The sequence below is a fragment of the Jaculus jaculus genome, chromosome 7, assembly GCF_020740685.1.
Source record: "Jaculus jaculus isolate mJacJac1 chromosome 7, mJacJac1.mat.Y.cur, whole genome shotgun sequence".
Lineage (NCBI taxonomy): Eukaryota > Metazoa > Chordata > Mammalia > Rodentia > Dipodidae > Jaculus > Jaculus jaculus.
Genome location: NC_059108.1, coordinates 142792258 through 142812672, shown reverse-complemented (window position 1 = coordinate 142812672; position 20415 = coordinate 142792258). Strand labels below are relative to the sequence as shown.

The 20415-nt window shown below is 44.4% G+C and overlaps 2 protein-coding genes across 2 annotated transcripts in view; both read right to left on the bottom strand.

The window, feature by feature from the left end:
* Positions 1–1238, bottom strand: part of Nek9 (NIMA related kinase 9) — a 53737-nt gene extending 52499 nt beyond the window's left edge. Inside the window, exon 1 of the mRNA XM_045154182.1 lies at positions 1020–1238. Coding sequence (XP_045010117.1) covers positions 1020–1238 — 219 coding nt within the window. The remainder of the gene's footprint in view (positions 1–1019) is intronic.
* Positions 1239–3190: 1952 nt separating this feature from the next.
* Tmed10 (transmembrane p24 trafficking protein 10) overlaps positions 3191–20415 on the bottom strand; it is a 43583-nt gene continuing 26358 nt past the window's right edge. The window contains exons 4-5 of the mRNA XM_045154427.1: positions 7355–7481; positions 3191–6427 (exon numbers count right to left, since the gene is read on the bottom strand). Coding sequence (XP_045010362.1) covers positions 6306–6427; positions 7355–7481 — 249 coding nt within the window. The 3' untranslated portion in view covers positions 3191–6305. The remainder of the gene's footprint in view (positions 6428–7354; positions 7482–20415) is intronic.

Here is a 20415-nt window from a genome sequence, read left to right as displayed (position 1 = left end):
AGAATGATACTGACTCGCACATTAATGTGATATTGGAATAAAAAGAACATTCTCTTGCACACAATTTCACCTTTCAGGCTCTATGGCACGGTGCTTTCCTAGCATTGGCCAGGCCCCTGGGTTCATGCCCAGCACAGGAAAACAAAACAAAAAGCGCTAAAACGTCGTGTGCTGGCTTGGAACAGACACTAGAACTGCAGAAGGATGAATCGCCTGCAGCAACCTCAGCAAATTCTTATTAAATCTTTACCCTAAAGCTGGAGATTGAAGGCTGTGGTGATTACATCCAACTTATGTGGCTAGTTTTGGAAAGTAGATTCACTTCTGCAGGGTTTTGAATCACTACACATTCTTAATTTGGCAGCCAATGATCCGTGAATCTTCCCAAGGATGCGCACATAGGCAAATACGAATACGTACGAATGGGAAAGATGACTTAGCTTAGAGTGGTACTCAAAGGGGTCCTTGTTCCCCCATACTTAACAACTAATATGGCTGAGACTAGGCCAATAGGATGTATGCCACGCATAAGCACCGCAGAAACAAGATGAAAAACGAAACGAGACATGACGACCTTCCCAGTGATTCTCAAGAATTCCAATTGCGCGACCACTCCTGAACCTAAAAATGTCAAAAGCTTAGCGGAGCTCTGGCCGGTGTGGGTCTTCCGAAGCGAACCCCCCACCCTTCTCTTCGTCCCAACCTTAAACAGCTGTGCCACGCGGAGAGGAAGCTTTGGCAATGCCTTACAGTCATATATATATACCACGTTAATTCACTACGGGCCAAGCACCTTCGCTAGGGGCTCAGAACAACCTGACAACAGGAAGGTGATTTTTGTTTTTTTTTTCAGGTGGTCACTTAAGTCCACTGGACAGCTGCTTAAGGAGCCGCCCGGGAATTGTGCTCAGTGTCCCCGGTTACAGCCCGAGCCGCGGCGCATGGGAAGCCGGCTCTAGCCTCGGGTTCGGGGCTGCAGAGCGGGGCCGGGAAGCGGGGGTGCTCGGGGCGGCCGCTACCTCGGTGCGGCGGTACAGCGTGGCCTCCCCGAAGGCGCCGCGGCCCAGGACGCGGATGGGGACGTAGTGCAGCTCCTCCTGCTCGGCCGCGCCGCCGCCGGCTCGCGGCCCCGGGCTCGCGCTGGGCCCCGGGCCCGGGTCCCCGCCACCCCCGGACTCGCTGCCGAAGTCCGAGTTGATGGAGTCGCAGTGTCGCTCGTACTCGCCCAGCAGCGACATGGCGGCCGCCTCGGCGCCGGGACCCGCCCGCGTGTCGCTTGCCCGGCCAGCGCCTCGCTCGCCTCACACGCCCGCCAGCGGCGCCGCCAGCCCCGCGGCCCCGCGAGGCTCCATGGTGGCTCCTGGCCCCTGACCCGGAAGCAGTTCTCGGGTTTCCGGCGCCTTGAGGTGCGCCCCCTCCCCCCCCCCGCTTATCCCGCTCTGGGCGTCCCGCAGCCGAGGCTTCAGCCCACCCGGCCGCCGCCGGACATCCAGTGCTCTTGTTTAAAGTACTGTTATTTATTTGAGAGAGAGAGAGAGAGAGAGAGAGAGAGAGAATGGGATGCTAGGGCCTCCAGCCCCTGTAAACAAACTCCAGACGCATACACCACCGTGTGCATTTGGCTTGCGTGGGTCCTGGGAATTGAACCCGAGTCCTTTAGCTCTGCAGCCAAGCGCCTTAACCACTAAAGCCATCTTTCTAGCCCGGTGCTCTTGTTTAAAGGATTGTAAAGGATTAAAGGATTATAAAGGATTATTTATAGCGGGGGGGGGGGTGCTGGAGAGACGGCTCAGCAGTTAAGGTGCTTGCCCGCATAGCCTAACGACCACAGTTCGATTCCCCAGTACCCACGCGAAGCCAAAGTGGTGCATGCATCTGGATGGAATAAAGGCTTGTGCCATCATGCCCGGTTATAGTTTATTTTTTAGATATTTATTTGAGAGAGAAAAGGAGGGAGGAAGAGGAAGATAAAGGGCACACTAGGGCCTCCAGCCCTGCAAACAAAGTCCGGACGCGTACACCATCTTGTGCATCTGCCTTATGTGGGTCCTGGGGACTAGAACTCAGGTTCTTGAGCTTTGCAGGCAAGTGCCTTAACTGCTGAGCCATCTCTCCAGCCTATGTTTGCACTTTGAAAACCTTGTGAGAAATGTTAAACTGTGTTAAGTGAAAAGAAAGGATAAAATGGCCTTTACTTCCTAGGGTGGAGTTTTGCCTAGATATGATATGAAAAAAGGCATGTCCCAAGGGGACATTGAGAGGAGTATTTCAAGAATGGAGGCAAGGGAAACAGCCTCATCTCTGAAGAAATGATTCCAGGAGCAGTTTCCAGGAAAAAAGCTCGGCTTTAAAGTACTGTACTTTAGTCTTTCTGAGCACAATTTATTAGTTATATGTCTACATAATAGTTTACTAGTGCATATAAACTTCCATGTGGAGTACATTAAGGACAGTACTTTTCTCTATGTCATCAGTTATCATTTGCTATACTTTTAAAAAACTGAGAGCTAGGCTGGAGAGTTGGCTTAGTGGTTAAGGTGCTGGCCTACAAAATTTAAGGACCCAAGTTCGATTCCCCATAACCCATGTAAACCAGATGCACAAGGTGGTGCATGCATCTGGAATTTGTTTGCAGTGGCTGGAGGCCCAAGAGCATCCATTCTCTATCTGCCTCTCCCTCTCTCAAATAAATAAAAGTATATATTTTTTTGCCAGGTGCGGTGGCACATACTTTTAATCCTAGCACTCAGAGTGGGGGATGGGGCTGGAGTGGGAGGATCGCCGTGAGTTCGAGGCCACCCTGAGACTACATAGTGAATTCCAGGTCAGCCTGAGCTAGAGTGAGACCCTACCTCAAAAAAAAAGGGGGGGGGGAGGCTAGAGAGATAGCTTGGCAGTTAAGCACTTGCCCTTGAAGCCTAGGACCCTGGTTCAAGGCTGGATTCCCCAGAATACATGTAAGCCAGATGCACAAAGGGGCACATGCATCTGGAGTTTTGTTTGCGGTGGCTGGAGGCCCTGGTGTGCCCATTCTCTCCCTCTCCCTTTCTGCCTCTTTCTGTCAGTCTCAAGTAAATAAATAAAAAATAAACAAACAAAAAAAGATTTTTTAAAAAGTGAGAACTATGCAGCAGTTCTTGATAATCCAGACAAAGAACGACTCAAGAGTAACAGAAAAACACACCTAAAATGGTTTCTGCTAGCCTTTATTGCAGAAAATTTACACAAAATTCTCCAATTCAGCACAAGTGAATCTGTATAAATCCCACATGCCTCTTTCCATTAGACAAACAGATAAAGGGCTTTGATAGGGGTTCATGACAATAGGTATAAATAAAGTTTATTGAACTGTATTATTCTCATTTAAATTACACAAATTAGTTTGAATAATAGGCTGCAAATGGAGGGAAACAGATAATGTCCCTTGTTTTTAAAGCTGATTTGCTCATACTAACCTTCCATCAAAGGCAAATACTCTCTTGTATCTTAAATCATAGTGTAGTATCAATTAACTTCTAAACCAAAAACATGGGTTTCCAACGTTGATATTTTTGGCATGAGTCACAGAAAGGGGATTTGAATTTCAGTTCTATAAAGCTTAAGTTTAGCATTGCACTTTGGAACAAAAATACCAACAAAATAAAATACTCTCTTTTATCCTACCTTGACAATTTTCAGAATAAAAGAGCAGTTTTATTTTTTTAAAGGGCAAGGCACAGTTCAAAATTTCAAAGTCTTTGTTAGTTAAGAGCATCGATTAGGCTTTCTCATTTAAAAGTCTAAGGGTGGATGTCGGGCCACAGGTTTGCTTATTCTTTTCCCTGCTCGAATGCTCCTTTGCCATTTACTATGTAATGCTTTACAGGCTTTCTCAACATCTGCTGTTTCTTTGACAAGGCTTCTACTGCCAAGCTCTCCAAAACAATACCTATCACTTCTCAGCAGCAGATGGCAGTGTCGCACAAACTGACAAGAACCACTTTTCACCATTCAAGAGGAACTTACAGGAAGAGTCAAAAAGAAAAAGGTTTTGGGGCCTAACAGTAACTGGTTCATTAACAGAACAGATTTGAACAATGTAAACCACTCCCTCTTTCACCTTTGGACTTGATCCAGGTCAGCACAATGGTGTTCTCTGATAACTTCAGGATTCTACTTCTCGACTGCAAGTGGTACAGGGCCTAAGTCCTGTAATTCTCACCCCTGCAATTAGGACAGTCCAGCAAAGTCAGCAGGGTTAAAAGGAGATTACAGAAAGGATAAACTCCTGCCGACTTTCCTGGGAGAAGTGGAAAGATTTCAAATGTTAGTACTTTTGCTGTTTTTGAACACTATCATTTGTATTTGTATTTCTTGTTTTCTCAATCAGACCCAGGGCCTTGCACATGCTAAGCAAGTGCTCTGCTCCGGAGCCACATCTCAACCCCACATTTCTCTTCTGTCCATTAGTCCTGGCATTTAGGCACCTCCCACCCACATGTGATCCTTGGCTTTGCCTTCACAACATGTATTTCCATGTATTCCTCCTTCCCACGGCCCTGCTAGGTGGTTCTACTTTAAACAATGTGTGTCTTAACTTCTAGAGATGACACATGAGGACAGGAATTAAGTCAGTGATTATCCATGCATGAAGAGCTAGAAAACTGGACTTACTTTTCCATGGTAGAAGTTATGAAGAATTTAGGCAACCACAAACCCGAAAGAGAAGTTATAAAGGATGTGTAAGGAAGGTGCCAAACTCAACAGTAAAAAGAACAATTAGGAAATGGGCAACTTAGACATTTCACTGAAGAAGGCGTACAAATGGCAAATGACAAGCATAGGTAAACGTGTTCAACACTGTTAGCCAGTAGGAAAATGAAAGTTTACCGAGATACTACATGCCCTACTCTACTGGCTAAAGTAGAAGACCAAGAGCAAGAACTGCTGATGAGGCTGTGAGGATACCGACCAGGGACACACCGCAGGGGCTGCGACAGGGACGCTTCTTCAAAGACGAAATGTGTTTGCCACAGAATACAGCGATTGCCCTTTTGGGTGCTTATCCCAGAGAGATGAAAGTTTACGGCCACACAGGAACCTCTATATATGAATGTTTACAGAAGCTTTATTAAGGGCCCAAACCCCCAAACCACCCCTATGGCCTTTGTTGGTAAAGGCATTACATATTAAACCATGGAACATTACTCAGCAATAAAAACAAACAAACTACTGAGGTATGTAACAACTTAGATGGGGATTTCATGAGAATTATGCTGAGTAAAAAGTCACTATGAAAAGGCTATATTGTTTATGGTTTTTTTTTTTGTTTTTGTTTTTTTTCGAAGTAGTTTCACTCTAGTCCAGGCTGACCTGGAATTCACTATGTCGTCTCAGGGTGGCCTTGAACTCACAACAATCCTCCTACTTCTGCCTCCTGAATGCTGGGATTAAAGTGTGTGCCACCATGCCCTAGCTATGATTCTATTTTTGAAATGTCAAAATTATAGAAATGATGAACAGATTAGTGGTAGCCAGAGGTTGAGGTACAGGGGAAAGTAAAGAAGGGAGTGGCTAGGACCATAAAAAAAAGTCAGCACGAAGAGCCCATGAAATGGACGTGCACTGTATCCTGCAATGGTCACATTGAGTCACACGTGATCATACTGTACAGAACTAAATGCACATACACAAAGTTCAAGCAGTTGAGCGCAGCACTTTAATTGTCTAAAATGAGATTTTCCTTTTAGAGTTTATCTACAGTTCAAAGCTCACTTTTATGAAGTATCCCATCCATGACCCTTTTACAAGACATAAAATTATGAAACGATAGCACATCACCAGAAGCTATGTAAACATTTCAGCTCAGGGCCAAGAGAAAGTTCAGGGAGTTTTCCCAAGGACACCCACAGAGAACAAAGTAGTATGAGGCAAGTGCAACACGGCCACAGAACTAGCATGACAGACCCAGCTGGTGAACGCAAGGGGAAGGAAAGCAAGCACAGTTCAGAAAGATCACACGAGGAAACCCAGGACCACTGCTGGCTCTGGCATTGTCTAGGTAACCCCTATTTGTTTTTTTTCTCCATAGGTAACTTTAATAGTCTTGTTACAAAACTAGTCCAAATCCTACCAAGTTAAAAAGAAGTCCCCATTGACTTGTTGGGTACAGGTGATACCCCATGTTCTCCACACCAAAATAAATCAGTCTGGCAAGAAAGCTCTGCCGTGCCTTGATGGTACTGTTGGTAGGAGGGCCTTGGACCAGGCCAGGCATGTCCCAGCGATGTTCTGCTGGCTAATACAACGGAGCGGAGACAGGCTCTTTACTCAATCAACTTCTTGGCCTTGAAGAAGCGACGCAAGTAGAAGACCTGCCAGGTAGCTAGTCCGATGAGGCAGAACATTGAGAAGATGCTGAAGTACAGTACTCGGGTGTTTGTTGACTCTGAAAAACAGAGAAGTGTTGTAAATGTAATGGAGTGAGGAGCCGCCTCAGCTAGCTGAGCAATGGGCAAGGAGAAAAGATAAGTAATTAACTTCACTCTGTCCCTAGGTCTAAAAATAAGATTTCAGAAAATTTTTTAAAAAAGAGAGAGAATTTAAAAAGTGGGGAGGGGCTGGAGAGGTGGCTTAGCGATTAAAGCTCTTGCCTGAAAAGCCAAACGACCCAGGTTCAATTCCCCAGGACCCACGTGAGTCAGATGCATAAGGTAGCGCATGCCAACCTGGCCACATAGCAAGATCCCATTGAAATATATAAATAAGGGCTGGAGAGAAGGTTAGTGGTTAAGGCATTTGCCTATAAAGCCTAACAACCTGGGTCTGATTCTCCAGTACCCACGTAAATCCAGATACACAAAGTAGCACATGCATCTGGACTTCATTTGCAGTGGCTGGAGGCCCTGGTGCACCTATTTTCTCTGTCTCTCTTCTCTTTGTTTCTCTCTCTCTGCTTGCAAATAAATGAAAACATTAAAAATAATAAATAATAATAAAAATGACAGCTAAGGATATACCTCAGTGACATAGCACTTTCTTAGCATGTGCCAAGTCCTTAGTTCTAGCCCCAACATGGGGAAGAGGAGGCAAGGATGAAACACTATCCTATTTAACATGCTAAATTACAATGGTTGATGGTATCCAACTGCATAGTATAAACCAACTGAGAACAGCTACATATCATGGCGGGAAGTCCCATCTGGAAACCTAACCAGCTGATCACCTGTCAGCAGCACTGAGGCAAGCAATTTCCTTTCCCTAAGGCACCACCCATGCTCACAAAACTGAGCGAAGTGCATACCAGCGGTCAATGTTTGGGGTCTGTCTCCTTTATGATTCACTTATTAAGAAATAAGAGCCACCTTCCCCTCACCATTGGTGTCCCGCATCTCCTCCTCCCGCTTCTTCATATAGGCAAAATCATTAACAATGGATTCTGAAAGGTCTTCCAGGCGTCGGAGCTCCACCTCTAATGGCTTGAGTTTCTCGACTTTTGCAATCTGGAAAAAAAATGGAATTAAGCACCAACCCTTAATAAAGGTCAAGAATGTAAGTCAACACAGAAGTTTGTTCAGAAGTTCACCACATTCAGATTCCTTTTTAAAAAATATTCATTTATTTATGTGAGAGAGAGAGAGAATGAGAATGTGCCAGGACTTCCAGCCACTGCAAACAAACTCCAGTTGTACCACCTTGTGCATCTGGCTTAGGTAGGTCCTAGGTAATCAAACCAAGGTGCTTTGGCTTTGCAGGAAAGCACCTTAACCACTTTATCTCTCTAGCCCCTACATTCAGATTCTTTTCTGACAATCATCCTAACAGTTAAAATTCGAACTCCAGGGCTGGAGAAATAGCTTAATGGTTAAGGCACTTGCCTGCAAAACCTAAGGACACAAGTTCCATTTCCCATGTAAGCCTGATGCACAAGGTGGCACATGCATCTGGAGTTCATTTGCAATGGCTAGCGGTCCTGGCATGCCCATTCTTTTCACTCTCTCCTCTCTCAAATAAATAAATAAAATATTTTAAAAAATTCTAACTCCTACCTCCATTTCCCAAGTACTGGGATTAAAGGCATGTGCCACCTTGCCCCATTTTTTTTTTTTTTTTATCCTTCAGGGATGTTTATTTCCCAGTCAGAAGCAGGGACAGGCTCCTCTGCCTGTAAAGGCCTGGGCCTGGCAGATACCACACAGGGACCGGGGATGGGGAGGGGAGGCACAGGAGACAGCTCCCAATTGTGTGTGCACTTGGTCCCATTTTTCCTGGCTGGGTTTGGGGAGGGTCTACCCAAGGAAGTGGCACCAAGAGCCAGGGCAGAGGCAGCAGGCCAGCTGGCCCAAATGGAGGCAATAAATACTGACAGGCCAGGCACAAGGTTCCAGGCCACAGGACCCAGGTGAGACAAGTAAGGCTCAGCCACACTGGCTGTCCCTCTGGGGCTCTCTGCAGAGAAAGGGGCTGAGTGCTACCCACGAGAACAGAGAAAGCAGAGGCATGAGGTCCCCCTCCCTCTGCCCTGCCTCCCAGATGGGGCTGGAGACACTGAGTTTTGCCTTGCCCCATTTTTATCTCAGACTTTTAAATCAAACTTTAATTTTGATTAAAACCTCTTCAAGACAGGTGTGGTGGTACATGCCTGCAATCCCAGCATCTGGGAGACAGAGGCAGTAAGATCTCCTGAACAAGGTCAACCTGAGGTAAAAGAAAGATCCTGTCTGAACAAACAAAAATCGCCAAAATAGCCAGGTATGGTGGTGCACACCTTTAATTCCAGCACTCAGGAGGCAGAGGTAGGAGGATCACTGGAAGTTGAAGGCCAGCCTGAGACTACAGAGTGAAATCCAGCAAGCTCAATCCAGGCTAGGGGGAGACCTTGGCAGGGGGTGGGAGGGGTGGCATGGTGGTGGAACACAAAACAAAAACAGAAGCATTAATTTGGTAGGCTATAAAGTAAGACTGTCTCCACCAGATTTCTAACTTCAAAAAATCATTTCACTGTGTCTTTCCACTCATGTATACTCCAACAACAGTAACTGTAACTGTGAAAGTCAAACTTGGTTTTAGAAGAAAAACCACTGAACTTGCCATGTACACAAGAATGAGAAAGTATGTATTGTTACAAGATAAAGAACTGGAGAATATAAGATTCATGTCAGAGCTCCGCTCTAAGATGAACCCTATATTTGCTCAAAAAAACAAAACAAAACATTAAGTTCTTTAAATTTCTCCCTTTTTTTCTTCCTTCCCTCCTTCCCTTTCCTCAGAATAACATAGCCAATTATCAAAAGAAATCTCCAAGGATTCTCCTATATGTTGAAGAATGAATGATGTAAAAAGGTGGATGGATATATCACATGAGCAAGGATCTAATGATAGTATCTTGTCAATGTTAGCTTGGATTTTCACTTGCAATCAAGTGCCTTTAACAGCTAAACGATCTCCTCTGCCCCTAAAATAAATTTTAAAAAGCTCTATATTCTAGTTGCAAGTTTTTGTTTTGATTTTGTTTTGGTATTGTTTTGTGTTTTTTTGAGGCAGGGTCTCACTGTAGCCCAGGCTGACCTGGAACTCACTCTGTAGTCCCAAGCTGGTCTTGAACTCATAGTGATCACTCTACACTCTGCCTCCCAAGTGCTTGGAGTGTATGCCACCACAGCGGGCCTACATTTGCATCTTTTAAAATTTTATTTTATTTAGTTGAGCGAGGGAATGGACATACTAAGGACTCTGCAAACAAACTCCAGACATATGTACTACCTTGTGCATCTGGCTTTATGTGGGTCCTGGGGAAGCAAACCTGGGTCCTATAGCTTTGCAGGCAAGTGTCCTAACTATTAAACCATTCTCTCCAGCACGACATTTGTTTCTTTAATCCCTGTTTACTAGTAGTAAACTGTCTATAGAACTCCCCACTTTTCTTCTTTTATCTCCAATCTATCTTCCTTTTCTATTAAAATGTTAACATGGGATGAATGGGAAGAACTGAAGCAGACAGAGAGAATGGGTGCGCCAGGACCTCTAGCCACCGCAAAGTCTACATGCACGCACCACCTTGTGCATCTGGCTTACATGGGCACTGAGGAATCGAACCTGGGTCTTTAGGCTTTGCAAGCAAACGCCTTAACTGCTAAGCCATTTCTCCAGCCCTAAGAGTAACTTTTATGTTCTCTCTCTTTTGCATATTTCTATCTTTTTTTGAGACAGTGTCTCACTAGGAAGCCTAGGCTGGCCTTGAGTTTGTGATGCTCCTGTCTTAACTTCCCAAGTGCTAGGATTACACTATATACCACTACACTCCAGCTTGCTATTCTTCCTCAGATGTGCGAGGAACAAAGACAATCATTTAACACAAAACTAAAACATTGAATTTAAAATAAAAGAATTGTTCCAATAGGGACAGAAAAGTCGATTTGCAACAATAGAGTAAGAATCAGAAATAGAAAAAGTTGGATTTGGCTGGGCATAATGGTGCACACCTTAAATCCCAGCACTCGGGAGGCAGAGGTGGGAGGATCACCATGAGTTCCAGGCCACCTTGAGACTACACAGTGAATTCCAGGTCAGTCTGGGCTAGAGTGAGACCCTACCTCGAAAAACAAAAACAAAAACAAACAAACAAAAAAAAAGGATTTGCAACAATAAACCAAAAACTTCTTTTGCTGGATCACTCTCTTCTGAGGCTTGTATGATGCTGTCTAGGGTTAATAATGTGCCTGGCGGGCTGGAGAGATGGCTTAGCAGTTAAGCGCTTGCCTGTGAAGCCTAAGGACCCCGGTTCGAGGCTCGGTTCCCCAGGTCCCACGTTAGCCAGATGCACAAGGGGGCGCACGCGTCTGGAGTTCGTTTGCAGAGGCTGGTAGCCCTGGCGCGCCCATTCTCTCTCTCTCCCTCTATCTGTCTTTCTCTCTGTGCCTGTCGCTCTCAATTAAATAAATAAAATTAAAAAAAAATAATGTGCCTGGCAGCTGTAGCACACCTTATCTGGGCCTAAGATTTAAAGCAGCAGCTAATACAGTGAGCTGCCTCCTTTTAGATGCATATCCAGGCTTGCCATTAACCTACAGTATTTAGCTGCTGTTTGCTTACAGAAAGCTGCAGAGAAGAAAAGATCCCTCAGGAACATAGCACAACATAGTAAACTGAACCTTAGTTCGCTTAACAAACATCTTCCATCCTGCACTACACTTTCCATCTAAAGCTTCCTGAACGAGCCAGTATAAAGGCAATGGCATGAAACTTCTTAGACATCAATTATTTAAGGCTCCCCAAATAGAAACCTGCAAAAAGGAACTGGAAGTGAAACTGACTGTGCTTCTGCCAGCTGAAAATTTTATATGTGTGTGTGTGTGTGTGCATTTTTAAAAAATTTTTTGCTAGATGACAATAGCCAAAGGCCTAAAAAGCTTTATAGAATTAACGTTGGGTACTGAGAATGGTCCATGTAAATTACAGCCCCCAAAACTATTCCTAATCTTTCCATTATCTATTTTTTTCAGTTGTGTATACAATATTTAAATATGTTCTTTGCTAAAAGCTTTAACTATTCAGGGGCTGGAGAGATGGCTTAGTGGCTACGGTGCTTGCCTGCAAAGCCTAAGAACCCAGGTTTGATTCCTCAGTACCCATGTAAGCCACATGCACAAGGTACCACATGAGTCTGGAGTACATCTGAAGGCTTGCAGTGTCCACTGTTGAGTATCTTCACTGGTGTTTTCTCTTTCTCCCATTTATGAGAGAGAGAGAGAGAGAGAGAGAGAGAGAGAGAGAGAGAGAGAAAGAGAGAGAGACAGAGAGAGAGAGGGAGAGAATGGGTGTGCCAGGGCCTCCAGTCACTGCAAATGAACTCCATATACATGTACCACGATGTGCATCTGGCTTTACATGGGTACTAAATTGAATCCTAGTCATTAGGCTTTGCCAGCAAATGCCTTAAACCTCTAAGCCATCTATCTGTCCAGCCCCTTGAAGCATTTCTTTATGTAGTTCCGGTTGCCCTGAAGGCCCTGGTGTGCCCATTTTCTTTGTATCTGCCTCTTCTGTTCTCTGAAATAAATAAATAAACAAATAATATTCTCTTTTCAGATGGTAGCGATCTCGGGTTGACCATAGTGCTAAGAAGAAGTAACAGAGGAGTGCTCAGCACTGCATCTCTATCACACCTTTCAAGGCTCAGGGTCCACTGCGGAAGAGGTGGCAGAAAGAATGTAAGAGCCAAAGGAAGGGTAGGACTCCTTACAATGTGCTCCTCCAGACACAAAATGGCCTGGATATCCATGACCTCATAGTGCCTGACATGAACTACACAAGACCATCATAAGAGGAGGAAAAGATCATGACATCAAAATAAAAGAGAAACTGATTGAGAAGGGGAGGAGATGTGATGGAGAGTGGAGTTTCAAAGGGGAAAGTGGGGGGAGGGAGGGAATGACGATGGGATATTGTTTACAATTATGGAAGTTGTCAATAAAAAATTATATATAAAGCCAGACGTGGTGGTGCACGCCTTTAATCCCAGCACTTAGGAGGCAGAGTTAGGAGGATCTCCATGAGTTTGAGGCCAGCCCAAGACTACATAGTGAATTCCAGGTCAGCCTGGGATAGAGTGAGACCCTACCTCGAAAAACCAAAATCAAAGCTAAAAAGAAAAAAGAAAGAAAAAGGAAAAAAAAAAAAAAAAACCTTAGGGGACCGAGGCAGGACACTTGTGCATTTAAGGGCAACCAGAACTACATAAAGAAATGCTTCAAGGGGCTGGACAGATAGATGGCTTAGAGGTTTAAGGCATTTGCTGGCAAAGCCTAATGACTAGGGTTCAATTCCACAGTACCCACGTAAAGACAGATGCACAACGTGGTACATGCATATGGAGTTCATTTGCAGTGACTGGAGGCCCTGGCACACCCATTTTTTTTTTCTCTCTCTCTCTCTCTCTAATAAATGGGAGAAAGAGAAAACACCAGTGAAGATACTCAACAGTGGACACTGCAAGCCTTATATTTGGCCAGACAGGCCAAATGAGCCAATGGGTGCAATAGTGCCATGTCTGTCACAGTGGAAACCAACTGCCCTCTAATTGGACTGGAGGCCTGCTCAATGGGAGGGAATACATCTCTGATACTGAAAACTTAGAACAGGGTAGTCATGAGCCCTAGGGGTGTAACATCTGCTGCTACCTGGCTAAATATATATACTATGCTTATCAAACTGCCTAATAAGCACTTCTCTTAATGTTCATACCCTTATATTAATGCTACTCTCACTTTTGGTAAAGAATCTTTTTTCAAATGGCAGTGACCTTGGGATGACTCAGAAGGCATCATGGTGCTGGATAGAAGTGACTGGAGTGCTCAGTACTGCAATATCTCTATCACAACTTCCAAGGCTCAGGGTCTATTGTGGAAGAGGTGGTGGAAAGAATGTAAGAGCCAAAGGAAGGGTAGGACTCCTTACAACATGCTCCCCCCAGACACAAAATGGCCTGGATATCCATGACCTCACAGTGCCTTATCCTACCTACACAAGACCATCATAAGAGGAGGAAAAGGTCATGACATCAAAACAAGACTGATTGAGATGGGGAGGGGATATGATGGAGAATGGAATTTCAAAGGGGAAAGTATCTGGAATTCACTCTAATCTCAGGGTGGCCTCATACTCATGGCAATCCTCCTACCTCTGCTTCCCAAGTGCTGGGATTAAAGGTGTGCACCACTATGCCTGGCAGACTTTTTATTTATTTATTTTTTTGTTTGTTTTTTTGAGTAGGGATTCACACTAGCCCTGGCTGACTTGGAATTCACTATGTAGTTTCAGGATGGCCTTGAACTCACAGCGATTCTCCTACCTCTGCCTCCTGAGTGCTGGGATTAAAGGTGTGCGTCACCACATACGGCTCCAAGTGTCTTTAAGATCATCAAATCATACCATACATAAGGGACAGCTAGCATTCTTCTGGTCTTCTCTTAACAGGGCTGAAATAGGCCATCACAATGTGTACCACTGGTAGCACACTAGGGGGCGCCATCCCCCTGACATGTTTCATGTAGTCACAATAATCAAAAGTGTTTGTTAAGTACAAGGAACTCATTTAATAAGGAAACTAAACATTCCAAAGTCACTCAGTCCTTTGGATGGCAGACCAAGAGCAGCATCACAGTCATTTGAATCTCCACCCAAGGCCAGGTTCTTATTTAGTATCAAATTGCAAAGCTCTTATGTAAAATGCAAGAACGGAATCCTTGACTTCCAAAAGCATACAATCTCATTCTACTCAAATCCTATTATCTTTCAGGCTTTAAATTTTTATTTATTTATTTGACAGAGAAAGGAGGAGAGAGAGAGAAAATGGGCGTGCCAGGGCCTCCAGGCACTACAAATGAACTCCAGATGTGTAAGCCCCCTGTGCATATGGCCAACCTGGGTCCTGTGGAATTGAAGCTGGGTGCTTTGGCTTTGCAGGCAAATGCCTTAACCGCTAAGCCATCCCTCTAGCCCATCTTTCGGGCTTTAAACATAAAGACTTAAACCACTCCTACCGACAATGCCTCCTTCTCCTGAAAGTCTACAAGCACTTAGACTGGCACAGGTAACATCCACTCATATACTGCCATAGTCACAAATTTCTTGGATTTGCCCCATCCCCTGAACTCAAGGAAACTAAAATGATTTACCAAAATACTCAATATGTAATAAAGATTTATCTTTAAAGGAGCCAACTTTCACAAGTCCTGCTGGCTCCTAAAACAAGAGCTCTGTATCTACTTTCTCTCAGCATTAATTTTCATGAAGTCCACTACCTACATAAAAACTTTCCCAACCACAATATCTATTACTCTAACATGTAGTAGATCATACTGCTTTGGAAAAAACTACAAGTTAAAAAGCTTTTCCCTATCTATCTATCTATAATACCTTCAGAGTATCAGTAAATTAAGCTCTTTCTAAAATGTACTCAAATTTAACACTAATGGTGACATGGATTCAGAGTTCACGAACATCTATGTACTTAGCCAACTGTAGACACAAAAAAACCACCACCACCACCCCTACCTTGAAAAACAAAACAAAAATCAAACTAAAAAAAAACCACTCTCCTTAGGGCTGGAGAGATGGCTTAGCGGTTAAGTGCTTGCCTGTGAAGCTTATGAACCCTGGCTCAAGGCTCGATTCCCCAGGACCCACGTCAGCCAGATTGCACAAGGGGGCGCATGCGTATGGAGTTCATTTGCAGTGGCTGGAGGCCCTGGCTCATCCATTCTCTCTCTCTCTCTCTCTCTGACTCTGTCTGTCAAAAACAAACAAAAAACAAAGAGTCTTCTTAAAATGTAGGTATTTTATCCAGGTGTGGGCCTTTAATCCATGCCTTTAATCTCAGCACTAGGGAGGCAGAGGTAGGAGGATCACCATGAGTTCAAGGTCACCTTGAGACTATATAGTGAATCCCAGGTCCACTCAGACTGGAATGAGACCCTACCTTGAAAAAAAAAATAGACATTTTTCTGGGTAAAGTGTTAAGTCCAATGAGAATAGCTTCTTGTTATAAGCCAAATGCAGGGAAATTCATTTGCTACCTCCATGCTCACCCCCAAGAAGCCTCCACAAATTCCAAAGGCAAGCAATAAGCATGAAAAACATCTAATCTAATGCAATTGAGTAAAGACAACAGCAACATCCAAGGACAAAATCTACCTGTACCTGAGGGAGGGCATATGAACCATAGGCCCACTTACAGAAAGGGATTCAAAAGGCCACACAGGGGCTGGAGGGATGGCTTAGCAGTTAAGGTGTTTGCCTACAAAGCCAAAGAACCCAGGTTCAATTCCCCAGGACCCATGTTAGCCAGATGCAGTGGCTGGAGGCCCTGGAGTACCCATTTTCTCTCCCTCTTTCTCTGTCAAATAAATAAAAATAAAATATTTTTTTAAAAAGGGCATATGGCTGCCAAGGTTAAGGCAACATGCCACACTGCCAATCTTAGATGTATGGAATTGTGCCTTACTTATATTCAGAGAAAGATTGTGGGGCTGGAGAGATGACTCAGTGGTTAAAGGTACCTGCTTTCAAAGACTGTTAAGCCCAGGTTCAATTCCCTAGTACCCAGTAAAGTGAGATGCACAATTTGGCTCACGTGCTAGAGTTTGTTCGCGGCTACGTGGTTAAGGTGCGCCTGTGAAGCCTAAGAACCCAGGTTCAATTCACCAGTACCCATGTAAGCCAGATGCACAGGGTGGCATATGTGTCTGGAGTTCATTTGCACTGGCTAGAGGCCCTGATGTGCCCATTCTCTCTCAAATAAATAAATAGTCTGCTGGGCATAGTGGTGCACGCCTTTAATCCCAGCACTTGGGAAACAGAGGTAGGAGGATTGCCATGGGTATGAGGCCACCCTGAGATTAGAGTGAATTCCAGATCGGCCTGGGCTAGAATGAGACCCTACCTTGGAAAACAAAACAAAACAAAACAAAAAAAAGAATACATTTGCAGTAGCAGGAGGCCCTGTTGTGCTTGTTCTTTCTCTCTCTCTCCCCCTCTCTGTTTCTATCTCAAATAAACCAAGGCAAATATTTTAAAAAAGAAAGGGGGCCTAGGCATGGTAGCATACACCTTTAATCCCAGCACTCGGGAGGCAGAGGTAGGAGGATCATTGTGAGTTCGAGGCCAACCTGAGACTACATAGTGAATTCCAGGTCAGAAAACAGGGATTATAAATCTAGTCTTTGGGATACAAAGTTGTTTCTTCCTAATAACACAGAAACAGAATGTGGGAAGTCTTCAGTTGCAGCTCCAACCAGGGCACTGGGTTTGGGAGTAAGTGCGGACAGAAAATGACAGACACGTAATGGAACCCTGAGGCATTTAGACTGAAGCTGCTAACATCCACAGTCCAGGAGCTGGAGGAAATGTCAGGCACCTCCTTTTATTTATTTATTTATTTATTTATTTTTATTTTTATTTTTTGGTTTTTCGAGGTAAGGTCTCACTCTGGTCCAGGCTGACCTGGAATTAACTCTGTCATCTCAGGGTGGCCTTGAACTCATGGCGATCCTCCTACCTCTGCCTCCCGAGTGCTGGGATTAAAGGCGTGCGCCACCACGCCCGGCTCTTTTTTTTTTATTTTTGAAGAGAGAAGAATGGAGGACAGGGCAGGGCAAGAAAAGGGAGGAGACATGAGAATTGAGAATAGGTGTGCCAGGGTCCCTAGCCAGGGCAAACAAACTGCAGCTGCATGCACCACTTTGTGGTTTTACATGGGCACTAGAGAACAGAACCTGCGTCGCTAGGCTTTGCAGGCAAGCACCTTAACTTAGGCTGAGCCACCTCTCCAGCCCCAGACACCACCTTCTTCATGGGGTACTAGCTGCCCGCATCTTCTCAGCTAATCAGACATATGACCTGACACTGGAAACAACTATTCCAGTTCACAGGTAACAAGATGCTTTAAAAACAAAGAACAAAAATAAAACAGCTTGGTGTGCATCTTTAGTTCCAGCACTCAGGAGGAAGAGGTAGGAGAATTGTCATGAGTTTAAGGCCACCCTGGAACTATATAGTGAATTCCAGATCAGCTTGAGCTAGAGTGAGACCTGCCTTGAAAAAAACAAAAACAAAACAAAACAAAAAAACAAAATACCTTGGGCTGGAGAGATAGCTTAGCAGTTAAGGTGCTTGCTGGTGAAGGCTATGGACCCAGGTTTGATTCCCCAGTACCCATGTAAGCCTGATGCACAGGGCAGCATATGCATCTGGAGTTCATTTGCAGTGGTAGAGGTCCTGGCATGCTCTCTTTCTCTCTCAAATTAATAAATAAATAAATAGTTAAAAAAGAAAAAAAAAAAGAGCCAGATGTGGTAGTGCATGCCTTTAGTCCCAGCACTGCGGAGGCAGAGGAGAATTGCTGTGAGTTCAAGGCTACCCTGACACTACATAATGAATCCAGGTCAGCCTGGGCTAGACCCTACCTAGAAAACTTAATTTTTTTTTTTTTTTTTTTGAGGTAGGGTCTCACTGTAACCCAAGCTGATCTGGAATTCACTATGTAGCCTCAGGGTGGCCTTGAACTCATGGTGATCCTCCTACTTCTGCCTCTGAGTGCTGGGATTAAAGGCGTGCACCACCACACCCAGCTTAAAACCTAAATTAAATAAATAAATCATATATATCCATATATATGTATTTTTTGCTTACTTTTATTTATTTATTTGAAAGCTACAGACAGAGAGGGAGAAGGGGCACGCCAGGGCCTCCAGCCACTGCAATGGAACTCCAGACACGTGCACCCCCTTGTGCATCTGGCTAATGTGGGTCCTGGGGAATCGAGCCTCGAAACGGGGTCCTTAGGCTTCATAGGCAAGCGCTTAACCACTAAGCCATCTCTCCAGCCCAAATAAATCTTTATTTCTGAGTACATAAGCACTCTTTCTCCTTATAAAATTCAAGCTTTACATTAAAGCAACTATTCCATCTTCCAAATAACATCACCTCACGGCTGTATTATGTCTATATAGTAATTCCACACACTTTGAAATGATTTTATTTTTTCATTTATTTGAGAGAGAAAAAGGCAGATAGAGAATGGGCACATCAGGGCCTCCAGCCACTGCAAATGAACTCCAGACACCTGCGCCCTCTTGTGCATCTGGCGTACATGGGTCCTGGGGAGCTGAACCTGGGTCCTTTGACTTTGCAGGCAAACGCCTCAGCCACTAAGCCATCTCTCCAGCCCCAATTCCACACCCCTTTAAAATAACTAAATTCTCTATAACATCTTTGGTAGGTTAATGTGCTACTCTGCCCTGCTATTAAGGCATTAGTTAAGCTGGATGCACACACCTACAGTCCCCAGTATGTGCAGGCTGAGGCAGGATGTTTGCTAGCCAAAGCTAGTCCACCCTATGCTACACAGAAGTCAAGGCCAGCCTCGGCTACATGATAAGATCCTCTCTAAAACAACAATCATGGTGACAATGAAAATAAGACAACATGAGATTTCAGAACTGAGCCCACAGACCTGTGTGGGATGTGAAAAATAATTAAAGAAATGTATTACCTTCCTGAGTTTTAATACTGGTGCCAAGGGAAGCAAAACTTTTGTGGATAAAGGCTCTCCGTTATCAAGTTGTTAATAAAAAGTAAATTAATGAAAAAAAAGGTTCTCCATTATCTTAAGGGCCTAAAATTGATGTCTTAAAAAACTATATGTGGGGGCTGGAGGTATGGCTTAGCAGTTAAGGCATTTGCCTGCAAAGCCAAAGGATCCGGGTTCTACTCCCCAGGACCCACGTTAGATAGATGCACAAGGGGACACATGCATCTGGAGTTCATTTGCAGTGGCTGGAGGTCCTGGCGCTCCCATTCTCTTTTCCCCTCTTCCTCTGTCAAATAAATAAAATAAAATATTAAAAAAAACAACTATATGGCCGGAGGGGTGGCTTAGTGGTTAGTATTAAAAAAAAAACCTATCTGTGGGGGCTGGAAGGATGGCTTAGTGGTTAAGGAGCTTGCTTACAAGGCCAAAGGACCCATGTTCAATTCCCTAGGACCCACGTTAGCCAGATGCACAAGGGTGTACATGTGTCTGGAATTCGTTTGCAGTGGCCAGAGGCCCTGGCATGCCCATTCTCAACTCTTGCTCACACTCTCTCTCTCTGAGTAATACATAATAAGAAAAAAACAAACTGTATGTGAAAGGCTGGAGAAATGGCTTAGTGGTTAAGGTGCTTGCCTGTGAAGCCAAAGGACCCAGGACCCATGTAAGCTGGATGCACAAGGTGGCTCATGTATCTAACAGAGTTCATCTGCAGTGGCTAGAGGCCCTGGCATGCCCATTCTCTTTATCTGCCTCTTTTTCTCAAATAAATAAATAAATAAATATTTTAAAAAGAAAGAAGAGGGCTGGAGAGATACCTTAACAGTTAAGGAATTTGCCTGTGAAGCCTAAGGACCCATGTTCGCCTCTTCTACATAGGCTAGACAGGTGACACAAGTGTGCAAGGCCACATATGTGCACAAGGTGGCCACATATCTGGAGTTCACTTACAGTGGCTGGAGGCCCTGGCATGCCAGTTCTCTCTCTCTCTTTCACACACACACATTAAAGAAAAAATAAATAAATAAAAATAAAAAGACCAGTCTGTTGGGCTTGCCTTTAAAAAAAAAAAAAAAAAGCCATTCCTCCCACCCCCAAAATTCTATGTGCTCAATGTTTTCTTTGGTAACCAGGGAATAAAGTGTTTCTATTACCTATGTTCTTGTTCTAGACATTACTAGCCCACGGACAACCAGCAGTGATTTGTAAGCAAGGTCCAAGAATTCAGAAAAGGACTGGTCATTGGACTATCACAACCACTCTGCTTCTTCTGCCTCAATCTGGTCTGCTGTTCGGGACTGGGAGGAGAAGGTCATTAAAGAAAGTGCTGGGGAGGACTTTCAGTT